Source organism: Tauraco erythrolophus, chromosome 8 (genome assembly GCF_009769465.1).
Source record: "Tauraco erythrolophus isolate bTauEry1 chromosome 8, bTauEry1.pri, whole genome shotgun sequence".
Taxonomy (NCBI): domain Eukaryota; kingdom Metazoa; phylum Chordata; class Aves; order Musophagiformes; family Musophagidae; genus Tauraco; species Tauraco erythrolophus.
This window is the reverse complement of record NC_141472.1, coordinates 26,663,670-26,677,858: the sequence shown is the minus strand read 5'-3', so window position 1 is coordinate 26,677,858 and position 14,189 is coordinate 26,663,670. Positions and strand designations below refer to the sequence as shown.

The window sequence follows — 14,189 nt, the reverse complement described above, 5'->3', positions numbered from 1 at the left end:
TGGTCCCACATGCTTTGCTTCCCCTCCGGTGCCAGCTTCATGCCCCCAGAGAGCTGCTGCCACAGGCTACACCAGAGAAGGGAAGAACCGACCCACCTTCCTCGGAGCAGGCCCCTGCCTGCGTGGGGAGAGATGAGTCAGGGGTGCAAAGTGAGCTCCCCTGGGACCCCCACCCACCCTCGGCAGCACTCACGGGGGCTGGGTGGCCGTGCCCACGCAGCTCCGCAGGGTGCTGGGAAGGCAGCAGGTGCCGGCTGGGCTCAGCTGGCCTGGCCTGGGCTCCGGGGAGGCGATGGGGCGGAAGAACTGCTCTATGGGACAGAGAGGGGGACAGTTACCACACCCCAGCCCAGCTATGGCCACTGAGGACCCTTCAGCAGCCACAGTGCAGGGCAGGGAGAGAGCCGGGGCTCCTGTGCCTCACCACGGTCACTCCCCAGGGCTGGCGTTGGCACCAGGTTCTCCTGCTCGTTCCCCAGGAAGCCCCTCCAGAAGTCAGGCGGCAGTGAGAGGAGCCGAGCCACCACCTGGCAGGGAGGGATAGAGGATGAGGATGCTGGCAGCATCTGAGGCACAGCCCATGCCACGGGGACCCCTTCACCTTGCACTGCCGCGGCGTGTCCTCCATGATGGCAAGCGGTGTGGGGTTGGCTGAGCCATGTCCCACCAGTGTGGGACCAAACACACGGGAGAGATTGAGGATGTCCATCTTGCAGTCGGGGCTGTGAGACACCCTGCAAGGGGAACGGATGGTGTGAGCATGCTGCCCCCACGAAGGGGACCCTCAGCCCAGCTTCCCTGCTCTGAGGCACAGAGCCTGGGCGAGGGGCAGAGAGCTGGGACATGGGGACAGACCCACGGGAGCCCGTACTGGGATAAACCCCTCACCTGAGCAGGTGCAGCATGAGGAAGCCAGGGTGTCCCTGTTGGCTGGGGGCAGCTTGCTCACTACATGACACAGGGCTGTGTCGCAGGCGGCCTCATCTGGGATGTCTGTGGTGGCATCAAGGAGGGGTGTTAGGGGAGGAACAGCCCCTTCCCCCCCACCTCAGGACCCCCGCTCACCGGCAGCCCGCAGGAAGGCAGGGTGGAGGCTGAAGGTGACCAGTGGCTCCTTGAGCCCCCGCAGAAAGTCCTTGAGCACCCCGCACACCACGTGGATGTCTGCCACACTGCTGAGGGCCGGCAGCATGCCCCCGGCCCGCAGCAGCCTCCGCTTCCACTCCCGCACCAGCTGCTCCGCACCCGGCACCCGGTACAGCCCTGTCTGGGGGTGCAGGGAGAGGGGCTCAGCCCCGTGGGGACCATGGCATCACCGCCCCCACCGCCCCAGCCCCTACCTCCGTCAAGCCTCGTGTCTCCACCTCGGTCACGCACTGCACCACCAGCGCCGGCACCAGGGGCGGCGTGACGGGGGCGAAGTCAGCCAGCACACCCTGGAGAGGACAATGCCGACCCGCTCTGCACCCGCTGCCCAGCCCTGCAGCCAGGGTGAGCAGAGCCCCAGCAGCCCCATGGGGACACGGAGCAACCCCCAAGCACTGTCATGCCCCCCCCTCACCTCGCGGGGCCAGGTGTGCTGGTGAGAGCGGGGCGCGCAGGGGCTGGGGCACTGCTCCCGGCACTTGGGGTGCAGCAGCAGCTGGCACTGGCGGCACTTGACGGCAGCCTTCCCAAAGCGGATGCGGGAGCCGCAGACACCACATGGCTCAGGGCGGATCACCTGGGGATGAGGAGCAGGGTCAGGGTCCTCCCTTTTTGCAGATACCCAGCGCCACTCCCTCATCCCCTCCAAACCAGCCCCCACCACTTCCGGCCATCCCCACGTAGGCAGAGCTGGGGTGGGTGGGATGAGGGGACCTTTGCCTGCCCCCCAGACCTGCTCCCCCCACCCAGCTCCCCTCTCCATAGCAGCCAAGAAGAGGGAGAGAGGCTGGGGCACGCACCGTTTTGGAGGTGAACTGGTGTTGGCGTGGCAGGAGACCCCTTGGAGGCGAGGGGAAAGGGGCTGGTACCGGCTGGCTCATGGAGCCACCCTCTGTGTGGTTCTCCTGCCCCGGGGCACGGCTGCCCACATCCTCGCTGGTGCCCCACGCAGTGGTCAGCTCTGGGGAGAGAGGTGGCAGTGGAGGGGACCCTGAAAGGAAAACGACCCCAGCTCCCAGCTGGGATGTGGGGAGGCTTCCCACCTCCCATGGAGCCCCTGCAGCATCCCAGCTGCCTTGGGACAGCGGCATTTGGCATGTCTAGAGGACCCCAGTACGCCCACAGTGAGGACAAGCATCCCCCGGAAGATTCCCTCCCTCCCCCATGATGGGGGCACCCCAAGCCTGGTCCCACACCACTCATCAGCACCCTCCCCAGCCCTTCCCGTGACCTGCATGTGTGGAGACCCGGTGTCCCTGGCGAGAGCGGCGTGGCGGCACCACAGTGGCAGGCAGGAGGCTGCCGGCAGAGCCTGGGACCTCAGCAGGAGGAGGCACGGGGGGAACACTCGCCTGCTGAGGTGGGGGGCAGTGATAACGTGCCTGGCTGCAGCCCCACAATGCTCCAACATCTCCCCACAAGCTCTCTCTGGCCCTGTTGTCCTGCACAGCCAGGGATGCTGTCACCATGGGTACAGGCTGCAGGCACCCAGAGGGGACAGCTGAGCCCCTCCAGACCCCACAGCACCCCAGGACTGAAGGCTGCAGTGTTGCCTTCTGGTGCTGGGGCAGCCCACGAACCCCATCCTGGCCCAGGGCACACTGGGGTCCCTACTCACTGTGTTGTGGGGTGCCACAGAAGAACGATGCCGCTTCGCCACCACCACGGGGCCAATCTGAGGGGCCAGGGACACACGCTGGGGACAGAGCAGATGGAGTGAAGGGTAGGCACTGACTCTGCCCCCCACCCCAGAGCACCTAAGCCAAACAGTCTCAGCCCCACTAAAGGTCCCAGTCTCACTCTGCTCCCCAGCACTGCCTGCCCCACACCAGGCACTGTGGGGACCCATGGGGACCCAGGCCCCCCACCTGCGTCAGAGCCAGCCCTGGGGCTGGGGGAGGCCAGGCCAGGCCTGCAATGCAGAGGCGTGAGTGGAGCAGGGTGTGGGATGCCCACACGTGGGGATGAATTATTGAGGAGCCCAGCTGGGCCACAGTGGAGGGTAATGGAGTTTCTATTGATTGCAGGAGGCTTGCTGAGAGATGACGCTCCCAGCCCAGCATCAATAAATTAAACCCCCTGCGAGGCTCCTTGCAGCCTTCCCATGCTGGGATGGAGCAGTATCTGGGTGCCCTAACTTTGCATGGTCCAGGGCCAGCACCCCAACCTAGGCTGCACTCTGTGACCTGTGTGGGCAGAGGATCCCATGGCCATGATGCAGGACAGAGCAGACCCAGGGGATCCTCACTCATGCAGGTGCACAGACCCCATCTCGGTGCCAGCCCCCACAGGCTACCACTTCCCAGTGTTTCCCTCGTACCTGCCTCTCCTGGGCTTTGCGCTACCACTTCCCAGTGTTTCCCTCGTACCTGCCTCTCCTGGGCTTTGCGCTTCAGGGTCCGCACCACTGTCATATCAACATCCTGAAAGGCAGTGAGGAGGCTGGGAGCTGACAGGGCTGCACGGGGCCGGGGCACCCCAGCGCTCATGCTCCAGCAGCAGCAGGGGGCAGCTCACCCCTAATCACAGCCATGCAACGGGGCTGCCCCACTGCAGGGAGCAGTTTTGGAGGTGACCATCCCCTCACTGCTGGGCAGAAGCCAAACCCTGGGACTCGCAGCAGGTCACTCCTTACCACGTCATCCTCCGTGCAGTCGTAGCTGATGTCCGAGTGGGACAGGAGGGACTGGCACGACTCATCCACCACAGATGACCTGTGGAGCAAGCTGGGGGTCAGCCCAACTGGATTAAACTCCCCCCCCGAGCCAGCACCTACTCATACAGCTGCTCTAGGTGCCCAGATCTGACACCTCTGTGGAGCCTGAGCAGCCCCATGCCCAGCCAGCCCCTTGAGCCCAGCAGAGGTGAGGGGGAGCAAGGCACGGCTGAGCCCACGGCTGCCCAAGGGGCTGGGGCAAGGACCCCCACCCCTGCTCACCTTCTGCCTGGCACCAGGGCTGCTCCGAGGCGCCGGCCAGCCAGGGCACTGAGGACAGAGCACTGCTCCCCGCTCAGCACTCCACTGCCCCACGGCTCCCGCATCAGGGCCTCAAAGACCAGCTGAAGTTTGCGCTCCTGCAAGCGAAACGGAGGGGTGGTGAGCAGGCTGGGATCCCCGCAGCCAGCCCCACAGGGCACCCCTGCGGCCAGCCCCCACACCTGCTTCTCCAGCTCAGCCTCTGCCCGGTGTCTCTTCTTCATCTCCACCTCCACCTGGTTTCGGGCATGTTTGAGCTTCACCTCCAGCGCCGCCCGCTCGGCCTCCACGCGGGCCAGCTGCTCACGGGCCCGTCGCCCATCCTGCTCCAGGCGGCAGCATCTGCGGCGTGTCGCCTCGAAGCACTGAGCGATCTGGATGTAGTCTGAGGGCAACACAAGCGGGTGGTCAGGCAGAATGGGGGGATGGCCGGCCCCCAGCTCCTCCAGTCCCCACTGGTAGCAGAGCCGGGGGTCTCGGGGTGTCCCAGACTGAGGGGCTGCACGCACCCACCTTCCTCCACGCTGCCGCCGAGCTCCAGCAGCTGCAGCGCCCGCTCCAAGCGGGCCAGGAGCCGCCCGCAGCGCTGCCGCAGCATCCCTGCGCTCTGGGACGGGACCCCCCGCAGCCCCCCGGAGGGAAGAAGCACAGACCTCCCTACTTCCCACCCCTCTCGGGGAAGCCCCTCCCGCAGCTCCCGCCCCGCGCTCTCCTCCGGCCGACCGGGGCCCGCCGTGCGTCCCCGGGACAGCGCAGGCTCCGGGGACGAGGGGCCCTCCAGGCCGGCCTATGTGGGCCGGGGGCCGGGGTGGAGCCTGGCCCGGCTCCGCCTCCGCCTCTCGCCGCCACCGGGGCCCGGCCCGCCGCCCCGACGGCTGCCGGCGCGGGGGAGCGCCCCCGGGAGCCTTGGGCGTGGAGTGTCCCGGGGAGCGGGGCGGTAGTGCTGGCTGCAGGGCAAGAACCCTGGGCAGGACGAGGGTGCTGGGTGGGGGTCGCCTTTAGGGGTAGGGTGCCTAAGCACCGGGGGTACCAGATGAGGGCACTTGAGGGGTGCAGGCGTAGTCGGTGTGGGATGCCTTGAGGTTGCAGGGCTGTCAGGCGGGAGCACTGGGCAGGGGGTGCGCTGGGGGGTGCGGGGGTGCGCTGGGGGGTGCAGGGATGCGGGAGGGTGCTGGCTCCCTTCACCGCTTCCCCCAGACCCCCTCCGCTTCCCGGGAACGGCGTGGGTGGGAGCCGGAGGAGCCGGTGTCCTTCTCCGCTGCCCCCCACCGCCGTGCCCCGCACACAAAGCGGCTGGCGGCAGGCGGGGGCGGCGGGGACCCCCAGCACCCGGGACTCCCGGCCGGGGCCGTGTCCTGCAGATGGAGCCACCTCCCCGCCTCAAAGCCCATCCGCTGCCCGGCGCTGCGGGGGTGCGGTGTCCCCCGGGGTTCCCTGCCCAGGAGCTCCCCAACGCAGCTCCCAGGCCCGGGAACCCCCTTCTTGCCGTAGCCCCCAGGTCCTGGTGGCCCTGCGTTCCCGCGGGGGCTCTGGGCGGGTTTGCGGGGGGCTCCCGGTGAAGGGCAGCTCCCCCTCCTTGGTGCCTGTCCCGACCTGCTGCAAATACCGGGAATAGCAGTGGGGCTGGCGGCAGGGCTGGGCGTGCAAGCCCTTGCACACGCACACACACACATACACACTCGCAGGCCCCGCGCCTGCCTTTGCACCCCCTTGCCTGCCTCTGACCCAGAGAAGGGGTTTTTGCACTCCATGGGCAGATGGCAGCGAGTCCCCCCAGCACCCCGGTGCCTCTCACGGGTGGCTGTGGGTTCAGCTGTGCCGGTCCCACACAGGGCCCAGGCAGTGACAAGCAAGGGGCATTGGGGAGCTCCCCCACATCCCAGTGATGTGTCTGAGGAAACTGGTGAGAAAATAGCTTGGGCTTGTCCTGGGCTATAGGGTCTGCGTGACACGGACGCTACTGCAAGTGCTGAACCTGATCAGGGTCACTGTGGGGCTGTGCGGTGCTGGGGGCACCGGCCGCAATGCTGCCTAGTGGGGTGCTGCTGCCCTGGGCCCCAGGCAGCCCTGGGGCAGTGTCCCCCCTGGGGATAAAGTCTCTCAGGGGGCTGGGACGGGCTGGGAGTGCCCCGGTGTGGTTGAGCTCCGCGCTGTGCTGGCACATGAGGAGCAGAGGGTGTTTCTCACAGAAGCTCCTTCCTCCCAAGGTTGAATATGAGTCAGGTTTTGGAGCGACTTTAATTACTGCTGGATCGATAGGCTCAGCACGGCCAAGCAAAATCCAATTGCGGCCCTGGGGGCCTGCCTGCTCAGCCCTCCCTGCCTGCTCAGCCTTCTGCTGCCTGCTCAGCCCTCCCTGCCTGCTCAGCCCTCTGCTGCCTGCTCAGCCCTCTGCTGCCTGCTCAGCCCTCCTCACCTGCATCTGAGGAGGCACACGCTCCTCATCTGCGAGTGCTTCCCAGCACCTGCCAGCCCAGCACCCAGCCCTTGGAGGTGGGACCCCATGCTGCACATGGAGCCAGCACCCTCTTGCTCAGCCCTAGCAGGGGACGTGCACGCCCAGAGCAGGGCGGCAGATGGAGATGCCTCCAGCCTTGCAGGACACGGCCAGTGCTGCCCAGGGAACCCCATGCACCCCTGAGCCCCTTTGCTCATCTGATGCATGGAGAAGGTTTGTGGCTCCTGAACCCACCCTGTGCCCTAGGCACAAGCCTGAGAGCCCCCAGGAGGGCAGAGCCACCCTAGGGCGGGCAGCTTGTCTCATGCCCAAGGACGGGTAGAGGGCACTTGCCACCCACCCTGTGCCCCCCCTATCTGCTGCCCTCCTCCCGAGCCACCCCAGCTTGGCCAGGCGCTGCATAAATAGCTGTTTGTGTCTCCGCTTGGCCCCTGCGTGGGAAATAATATCGGCTGATGGAACATAATGCCCTGCTTCACATGTTCAATTTTATCATTTTCCGAGGCAGGCAATCTTCGTTTAAAGCTGAATGGGCTGGGGAATGTTAATGAAGCGCCGGCGCTGCTCTGCACCGCGCTTTATCTCTTCGAGAATAATTTGGGTGAGCTCGGAAATAGAGTTCCCAGTCCCAATTCAAGCGGCGGCAGCACCGCGTGCCGATAAAAGTGTAATTCCTGGCCAGCGCGTGGCCTTGAATACATGACAACTTAACCCTTGGAGCCCCGCTGGGATGGTGCTGCCCGCAGCTGCCTGCCTGCCTCCATTGGGCCCAGCTGCCCTGCACGCCCAGCACTAGCCTTGGTGCTCAGCCTGGTCAGGATGGGATCTATTGCTCCCACTTGTCCCAGCCACGGACCAAGGTGTGCAGTCCCAGGAAGAGAGATAAGAGGGCAAGAGCAGTGCTGGAGGAAATCAGTCTCCCTGGAGAGACAGGACCCCACAGGCGGATCTGTGGCAGGGCCAGTCCAAAGGGTGCCAGGATGGGGGCTCTGCTGGGAGAGGGATGCCCCAGAACCAGGGATGCCCCAGGCACCGGGTTCAGGGAGGGTTAGGGAGAGGCGAGGAGCCTGGGAAAGGGTTAGGGGCTGGGGGAGCAGACTAGAGAGAGTGAGCAGGGGAGATAGGTTCAAGGAAGCAGCTCCACGCGTGAGCGTCCCACCCTGGAGAGACTGGTAGAGCAAGGCGGGTACTCAGGGACCGAGGGCAGGTGTCTGCCCTAAAGGCTAAGTGAGGGGCTCCCTGGGTGCCCCAGGCCCTGGTGCTGACTGAGGGCAGTGAGATGAATTTGCAGGAGGTGTTTGCTTGTCTGTGGAAGGAGAAATGGTTAGCAGGAGCAGGCAGCTTGAGCCCCAAGGAGAAAGCCTTCGGTCGTCTGCCTGATCCTGTGCTGAGCCTGGCCACGGGGCTGGCTCCAGCTCCTGCCAGCTGTGTTCTGGCAGTGGATCCCTGCACAGGGTGACCCTGGAGCCCTGCCCTCTGCTTCCTGCACGCAGGTCCCCTGGGCTCCAGGCGGAGTGGACGGGTGTTCCCAGGGCAGCTCAGCACCCTCCAAGCAATGGTCCCCACATACTGGACCACCCTACCTTGAAGATGCTGGGAAGGGGATGCTTTGACCCAGCAAGGGGTCAGCAGAGCCCCTCAGGCACCAACCTGGGCTCCCTCCAGCAGGACAGCAAGTGGGTGCTGAGCTGGACCCTTCCCCTGGAAATGAGCAGGGTGGGCAGGTTTCCAGCACCGTTAATCAGGGCTGCGAGAGCCGGGATTAACGTGCACTCCAAGGCTCTCCAGTCCCAGCTGTGATCCAGCCCTCTGCTCTCAGCCAGAGCCGCCTCCACGCGCTGAATTATCAGCCTGAGTAATTAAGTGGAGAGCTTTGTTTTAATGCAGACATCTGATGCCTTTGCACCGAGGAGCACAACAACTGTCGCGGGTGTTTATGCTCCGTGCAACACATCTGGCTCACAGGGAGAAAATCCATCTCCGCTGCTGTGCGAGATTAAAAGGAACACAGCCCAGGCGCAGAGAGAGGAGGGACGGCTTGGCAGCCAGTGTGGCGGGCAGTGGTCCCCCCGAGCATCACCTCCCTGGCTCCTTGAACCCCGCAGTCCGGAGGCTGCGGTCCAGGGCTGCCCGGCAAAGCACACATCCCCTCGCGCCTTGGCGTGCGAAGCAGGACAACGCCTCGCGAGATGAGGGATAATTACGGGCTCAGAGATAAATGGAAACAGGGTAAAATAAACCGTGGGTTTATCAGAGGTAGATGGTGCCTGGCTCACCTGATACCTGCTGCTGATATGGGAGCTGGCTTTTGGGGGGAGGAGGGGTGCAGATCTCAAAGCAGCCGCTGTGCCATGCAGAAAATTGTTGCTTTGCGCAGATTAGGGGATTAGCACCAGTGCGAGGAGCTGGAAAGAGGCTGGTGTGGGAAGGAGCCAGGCTGCGGGGAGAGAGGAGATAGCGGTGAGGGGAGAGGCTGCTGCTGCAGGTGCCCCTCATTTAACAGCTTCCTCTGTTACCCCAAAAGCAGGAGGTGTGGGGGAACCTGCTGATGCCACGAAAACATAGGTCTTTCTCTCTGCTGGGCCCCTGAACCACAGGTGCTTTGCTCATCCCACCCACTTGGGATGTCTGAACGGTCTCACGGATATTTAATGCCTTTCTTATGGAGCAGCTTGGCTGGGCAGGTGCTGGGGTGGGCAGTGCCTTCGTGAGCCCCTTCTCCACTAGCTTCCCCTGGCGTCTCACAGCTCCTGGGGACCCCATCACTTTGTGGGCGCTGCCAGCAGAAGGATTCCCTCGCTCCCTGCCCTGTGGCACACCTGTTTCCATGAGAGAGCCTGCCATCACCTCTGGCACCTCCAGCCCCCAGCTCCTTGGCACTGCTGGGACAGGGGAAGGGGCTGCGGGGGCTGCAAGGGACAGCAAGGGGGAATCCTCGGTGAGGGGAAAGGAGGCTCCAGCTGGGAGTGTAACTGCTGTGTGTGTGCTCCCAGTGTGAGCATCAAAGGGAGAAATTGTTTTCAAGGAGAAACACTCCAGATGGTTTTCAGCAAAATCCACGCTCTGGGCTGCTCCCCCACTGAGAAAATCATGTCGAAATTTGGCCTGGGACCTCTGACCCTGCGCTGATCTGGCTGAGGAGCAAATGCCGTTGCGGTTGAGCGAAGCCGCTTCATCAAGGCTCGTCCGGCTCCCCATGGCGTCGGGCAGTCGGGTCTGGCACAGCTCTGCTCCCCAGCACGGCTGCCCATGGAGACCGGGCACTGGGAGGTCCTGCGGCATCCTGGGCACAGGGACGCTTGAGGGCCTTTGGCAAAATCCGGCAACAGAAACGAAGCTGGGGAGTTCGGACGAGCAGCACAAAACCAGCCGGCTCTCAGGCAGCCCGGGGTAATCTGAGACTGGGAAATTCCAGTTGGAGCAGCAGGGGCCACACAGCTGCCTCCAGGAAAGCAGGCTGATTTATCGCCTGTATTGAGCCGAAATTGCCGCCCATGCTGGGCAGAGAGGCAGGACCGGATCCCCTGCCTGGAGATGGTCATGGCAGAGGATCCAAAATGCTGTGCAAAGGAGACGTACGGGAACAGCTTGAGACATCCCAGCCAGTCATGCGTGGCTGGGCACGACCGCTGCCCATGCTTGATGCCGCTTCTCAGCCAGAGCTCTGCAGGCAGAGCCCACGGCAGGAGCAGAAGAGCCCTGAAGCTGCAGGACAGCCCTGGGCACATGGAGGTGGTGGCCCTGACTGGTGCAGTGGAGGCACCAGGCTGGCTATGAGCACTGCCCCATGGGGACTGGGCATGGGGCTACATCCAGCTTGTCTGGGTGTGACCCTCGTGCTCCTGGCACAGCCGTCCCAGGTCATGGAGCAGAAGCTGTGGCACACTCACCTGAGGTGGGAGAAGGGGAGCTTACCCCACTGAGGCTGCGTACACCAGTGTCACAGGATGCCACCACACTCCCCTCTTGCCCCAGGGCCACCCCATCTCCCTCGCTCCCTCTGCTGTACCCAGCCGAGGCAGGGGACGGTTGGTCCCCGCCAACTGGAATTAAATCCTGAGATGCTATATCAAATGCTTTATAAAAGTCTGATATATCACACCTCTTGTCTCCTCTCCATCGATTCATTTAGCAATTTTACCCAAAAAAGGCAATCAAGTCAGACTGGGCAGATTTATTCTGTGTGAGCTCCAAGCACATCTTTATGCTCCCCGTTCCCTGCCCTCGAGGTCCTCAGAAGTATTTTTCTCTTAATATTTGTTCTATTATTTTACTAGGGATGAAGCTCTGTTGATGGGCAGTAATTGCCTGGACTGCCCTGCCTTCCCGTGATGAAGATTGGTACCTTACCGGCGGCTGCCTCCCGCTGCCCTGCTCTCCTGTCTTTCCTTGGCAACATTATTGACTAGGAAAGTTCATTAACAGGCCCCTTAATGACTGCAGTCACACCAGCCCAGCCCACGACGCTAACCTCTCCTGTGGTTTCCCTTGGTGGCTGCTTGCAGGAGGAGACATCGCAGGATGTTTTCTGTGTCTCTGGAGCTCCATGGGTCTCTAAACCACTTCTAAAACCCTGCTGGCTCCCCTCGCCGGTGGATGCTGTCCCAGCACGGGCTCTTGTCCCCCCTATTTTTGGCAACTGACCCCTCTGGGCAGGCTGTGTTAACCAGGGAGTGCAAGGGAGGTCCATGTTCCCAGTGGTGGAGAGATTCTGGGAGGTCCACCTGGCCCCCCTCACCCCGTCAGGGCTCCCCTCGTGCTGGTGATTGCTCTGCTGCCTGCTGTCCCAGTGCCGGCAGCCTCTGGCTGGCTCTGAGCCAAGCGCGATGCCGGGATTAGGCACTGCCTCCTGCAAATGAGCTGTTAATTATCATAATCTGGTAATTGAGAAAAATCTAATTATGCAAAGCTAATGGATTTAGAGCTGTGCTGGGGAGCACAGGCCAGGGGAGCGCAGCTGGGCAGGGCCAGCATCGCTGGCCCAGGGCTGCAGGCACCGTGGGCCCTTGCAGTGCCTTTTGCTCTGCTCTGGGGCCCCGCTGGACACCCAGCTGGGTCCAAGTATCTGCAGGAGAGAGCTCGGCTCTCTCACCCTGCTCCAGCCCCATGGGGCCTGGGCACCACCTCCTCCCTGTGCCCAGGCATCCTTGCCTCAGTTTTCCCTGTCTTCCATCCTGCTCCCTTCCTCCCGATGTGGGGAGCAGGGTGGTGGAACGCAGCCCCCCTCTCCAGCTTGTCCATCCTCCCTGATCCTGAGCTGTCCTCCCCGTCCCCATGGACATGGCTCCGTGTCTCTGCTCTGCTCCCACTGCCAGTGAAACAGCACTGCAGGATGTGCCCAGGCGAGCCCCGTAGGGAAAGGCAATATCTGGTACTAGACCAACTGAGATGGTTCAGAAAGGGACATGAGCTTTTGGGCACACGGGTGCTTCTCAGCAAGCAACTGTTTTCCTCAGCTATACCGCTGGCCTCATAAAAGACTTTGCCTCTTCCTGTGCATCTCAAGGGCAAGGGATGCTGAGCTGTGCCAGACCCAGGACTGTGCCAGAGTCCCTGACCTCAAGGTAGTGCCATGCCAGAGAGCCTGACAGTACCCCTGCAGTGGTACCAGCACTCAGAGCTCCCCTGGGGTCTGTGTCACTGCCCCCCCGAGTGATCTGCCACTGCCCAACCCTCCCTCTATGCTCGTAGGAGCCTGACCCTTCACAGTTTTTGGGAAGCCAAAGGAGGTGCTTGAGGCCAAGGGTGCAGGAGCTGTGACAAGAGTGACACTTGGCTCCTTGGTCAGGCCGACGTCTCGGAGCTGTGCTCCTGCAAGGTTGATGCAGAGCTTGGGGTCCCCCTGCATCCCCGTGGTCAAAGAGTTGTTCCCCCCAGAGACACACCTGCCCATGCACCTCTCCTGAGCCCGGGGCCGTGCAGCCCTGCCCGGGCAGCTCCTACATGCCCTGGCAGGGGGATGTGAGGAGTTTGCCCCCCTCTCGCTCCCTGGGGAGCCCACACTAAGTGCACGGAGATGGTGGAAGTGAGCAGGACTCTAGCTAATTGCCTGCACCCCCGGGGGACAGCCAATGAGAGTGCCCTGAGCTTTCCAGGACGTTTCAGCCTTTGGCTTCGGTTCCTGCAGGATGCGGCGATCGCTAAGTACGTCTGTGGTCTCGGCACTCAGTGAGCTTCCTGCATGGAGCAGGGTGCGGGCAGCACCACACCATGCCGGTCCCACCCCGGCACTAGCGCCTGCCACGCAGCCCAGCTGCCCGCCCATTGCCGAGCTGGTCATCCCCTCCTCGAACCTCCTCCAGCGCCTTGCCTCGGCAGGGAGAGGCAGAGAAGGGTGGCAGCATGTGGCTGGAGGAAGCCCAGATGCCCCTGCCACGCTCCTGGGGTCCCCCCCGGCCCTCGGCAGCCCTTCCTGCGGGGGGCTGCCCCATGGGACACCCGGCACACGACACCTCGACCCCGCAGCAGCGCCCGTGCAACCTGGAGGAGTTTGCTGGCCGCTCCACCCTCCACGGCATCCAGCACATCTTCCGGCACCAGCGCTACACCGCCCGCAACCTGCTGTGGCTGCTGGCCTTCTTGGGCTCGCTGGCCCTCCTCATCCACGCCTATGCCAAGTGTGTGGGCTTGTACTTCCAGTACCCCCACAGCACCCAGCTGGAGGAGGAGACGGTGCGCAACAAGACATTCCCTGCCGTCACGCTCTGCAACATCAACCCTGCCCGCTTCTCACGGCTCTCCGGCCATGACCTGTACTGGGCAGGGGAGATGCTGGGTCTCCTGGATGGGGCTGGCCGGCCCCTGGTGACAGAGAGTGTGGAGAGGAGCAGGCTGGAGGCTCTGTTGAGGACACCGGCCGTCAGTGAGGAGAAGAGCCGCCCCTTCAACCTGGAGGAGTTTTATGGGCGTGTGGGCCACCAGCTGGACCTGGGTGAGATGCTCGTCCGCTGCACGTTCGGCGGTAACAAGTGCAACAGCAGCAACTTCCAGACGGTGAGTGCCCGGTGGCAGGATGTCCCAGGGGATAGGGAGGGCTGGGCATGACCCCTGTGCTGGCACCCGCAGCCCGGGGCGCTGCTGGGGTGCTGGCATGGGGAGCCCAGCCCCCAGCGATCAGGGATCTGGGAAAGGGAAAGGTGCCAGGGGCCAGTTTTTGCAGGCTGCAAGGCTGCCTGGTTTTACGTGGGGTTTGTCGGGGCCGGAGCAGAGTCCCGTGCAGAGCAGGGGTGTGCTGGGCTGGTGGGGATGCCCTGGCAGGGCTTGTGCTGTGAAGCCAGGCTGAGAGGTGCAGGAAAAGAGTGAGCTGGGGAGCCCAGCCCTGGGACTTGCCCTGGATCAGCCCCAGCAGAGGCAGGCTGTGACCCGCAGCCTTGCTCCAGTCTGAACAGGGAAGCCTGGCTCCTTCTCCCTCCTGTGGGCTCTGTGAGAGAGCCAGGCTCCCGATGGCTTGCAGAGGGAGGGAAAGTAAATCCCTGCCTGGAGGGCTTTGGAAGGGAGCAAAGCCTATCTCCTCCTGGCAGAGCAGGGGCCAGGGGATGGACTGCATCCAAGCAGTAGCATAAGTGAGCAGAGGGAGGCACAGTCCTGCCCTCCAGCCAGCACGGGGAT

At 63.6% G+C, this 14,189-nt stretch overlaps 2 protein-coding genes across 2 annotated transcripts in view; one reads left to right on the top strand and one right to left on the bottom strand.

Annotated features, from left to right (window-relative positions):
- Nucleotides 1–66: 66 nt before the first annotated feature.
- LOC147528369 (rac GTPase-activating protein 1-like) lies at nt 67–4,721 on the bottom strand. The gene is given in 17 exon segments (XM_086615909.1): nt 67–118; nt 194–311; nt 425–527; nt 602–734; nt 889–913; nt 916–993; nt 1,066–1,267; nt 1,341–1,436; nt 1,562–1,723; nt 1,947–2,137; nt 2,378–2,498; nt 2,765–2,842; nt 3,516–3,569; nt 3,782–3,860; nt 4,085–4,221; nt 4,306–4,508; nt 4,637–4,721. Coding segments are annotated over 17 exon segments (1,917 nt in total).
- An 8,202-nt stretch (nt 4,722–12,923) lies between these two features.
- The window catches only part of ASIC4 (acid sensing ion channel subunit family member 4), a 63,214-nt gene continuing 61,948 nt past the window's right edge, over nt 12,924–14,189 (top strand). The window contains exon 1 of the mRNA XM_086615510.1: nt 12,924–13,574. Within this exon, the coding sequence (XP_086471636.1) occupies nt 12,924–13,574 (651 nt within the window). The remainder of the gene's footprint in view (nt 13,575–14,189) is intronic.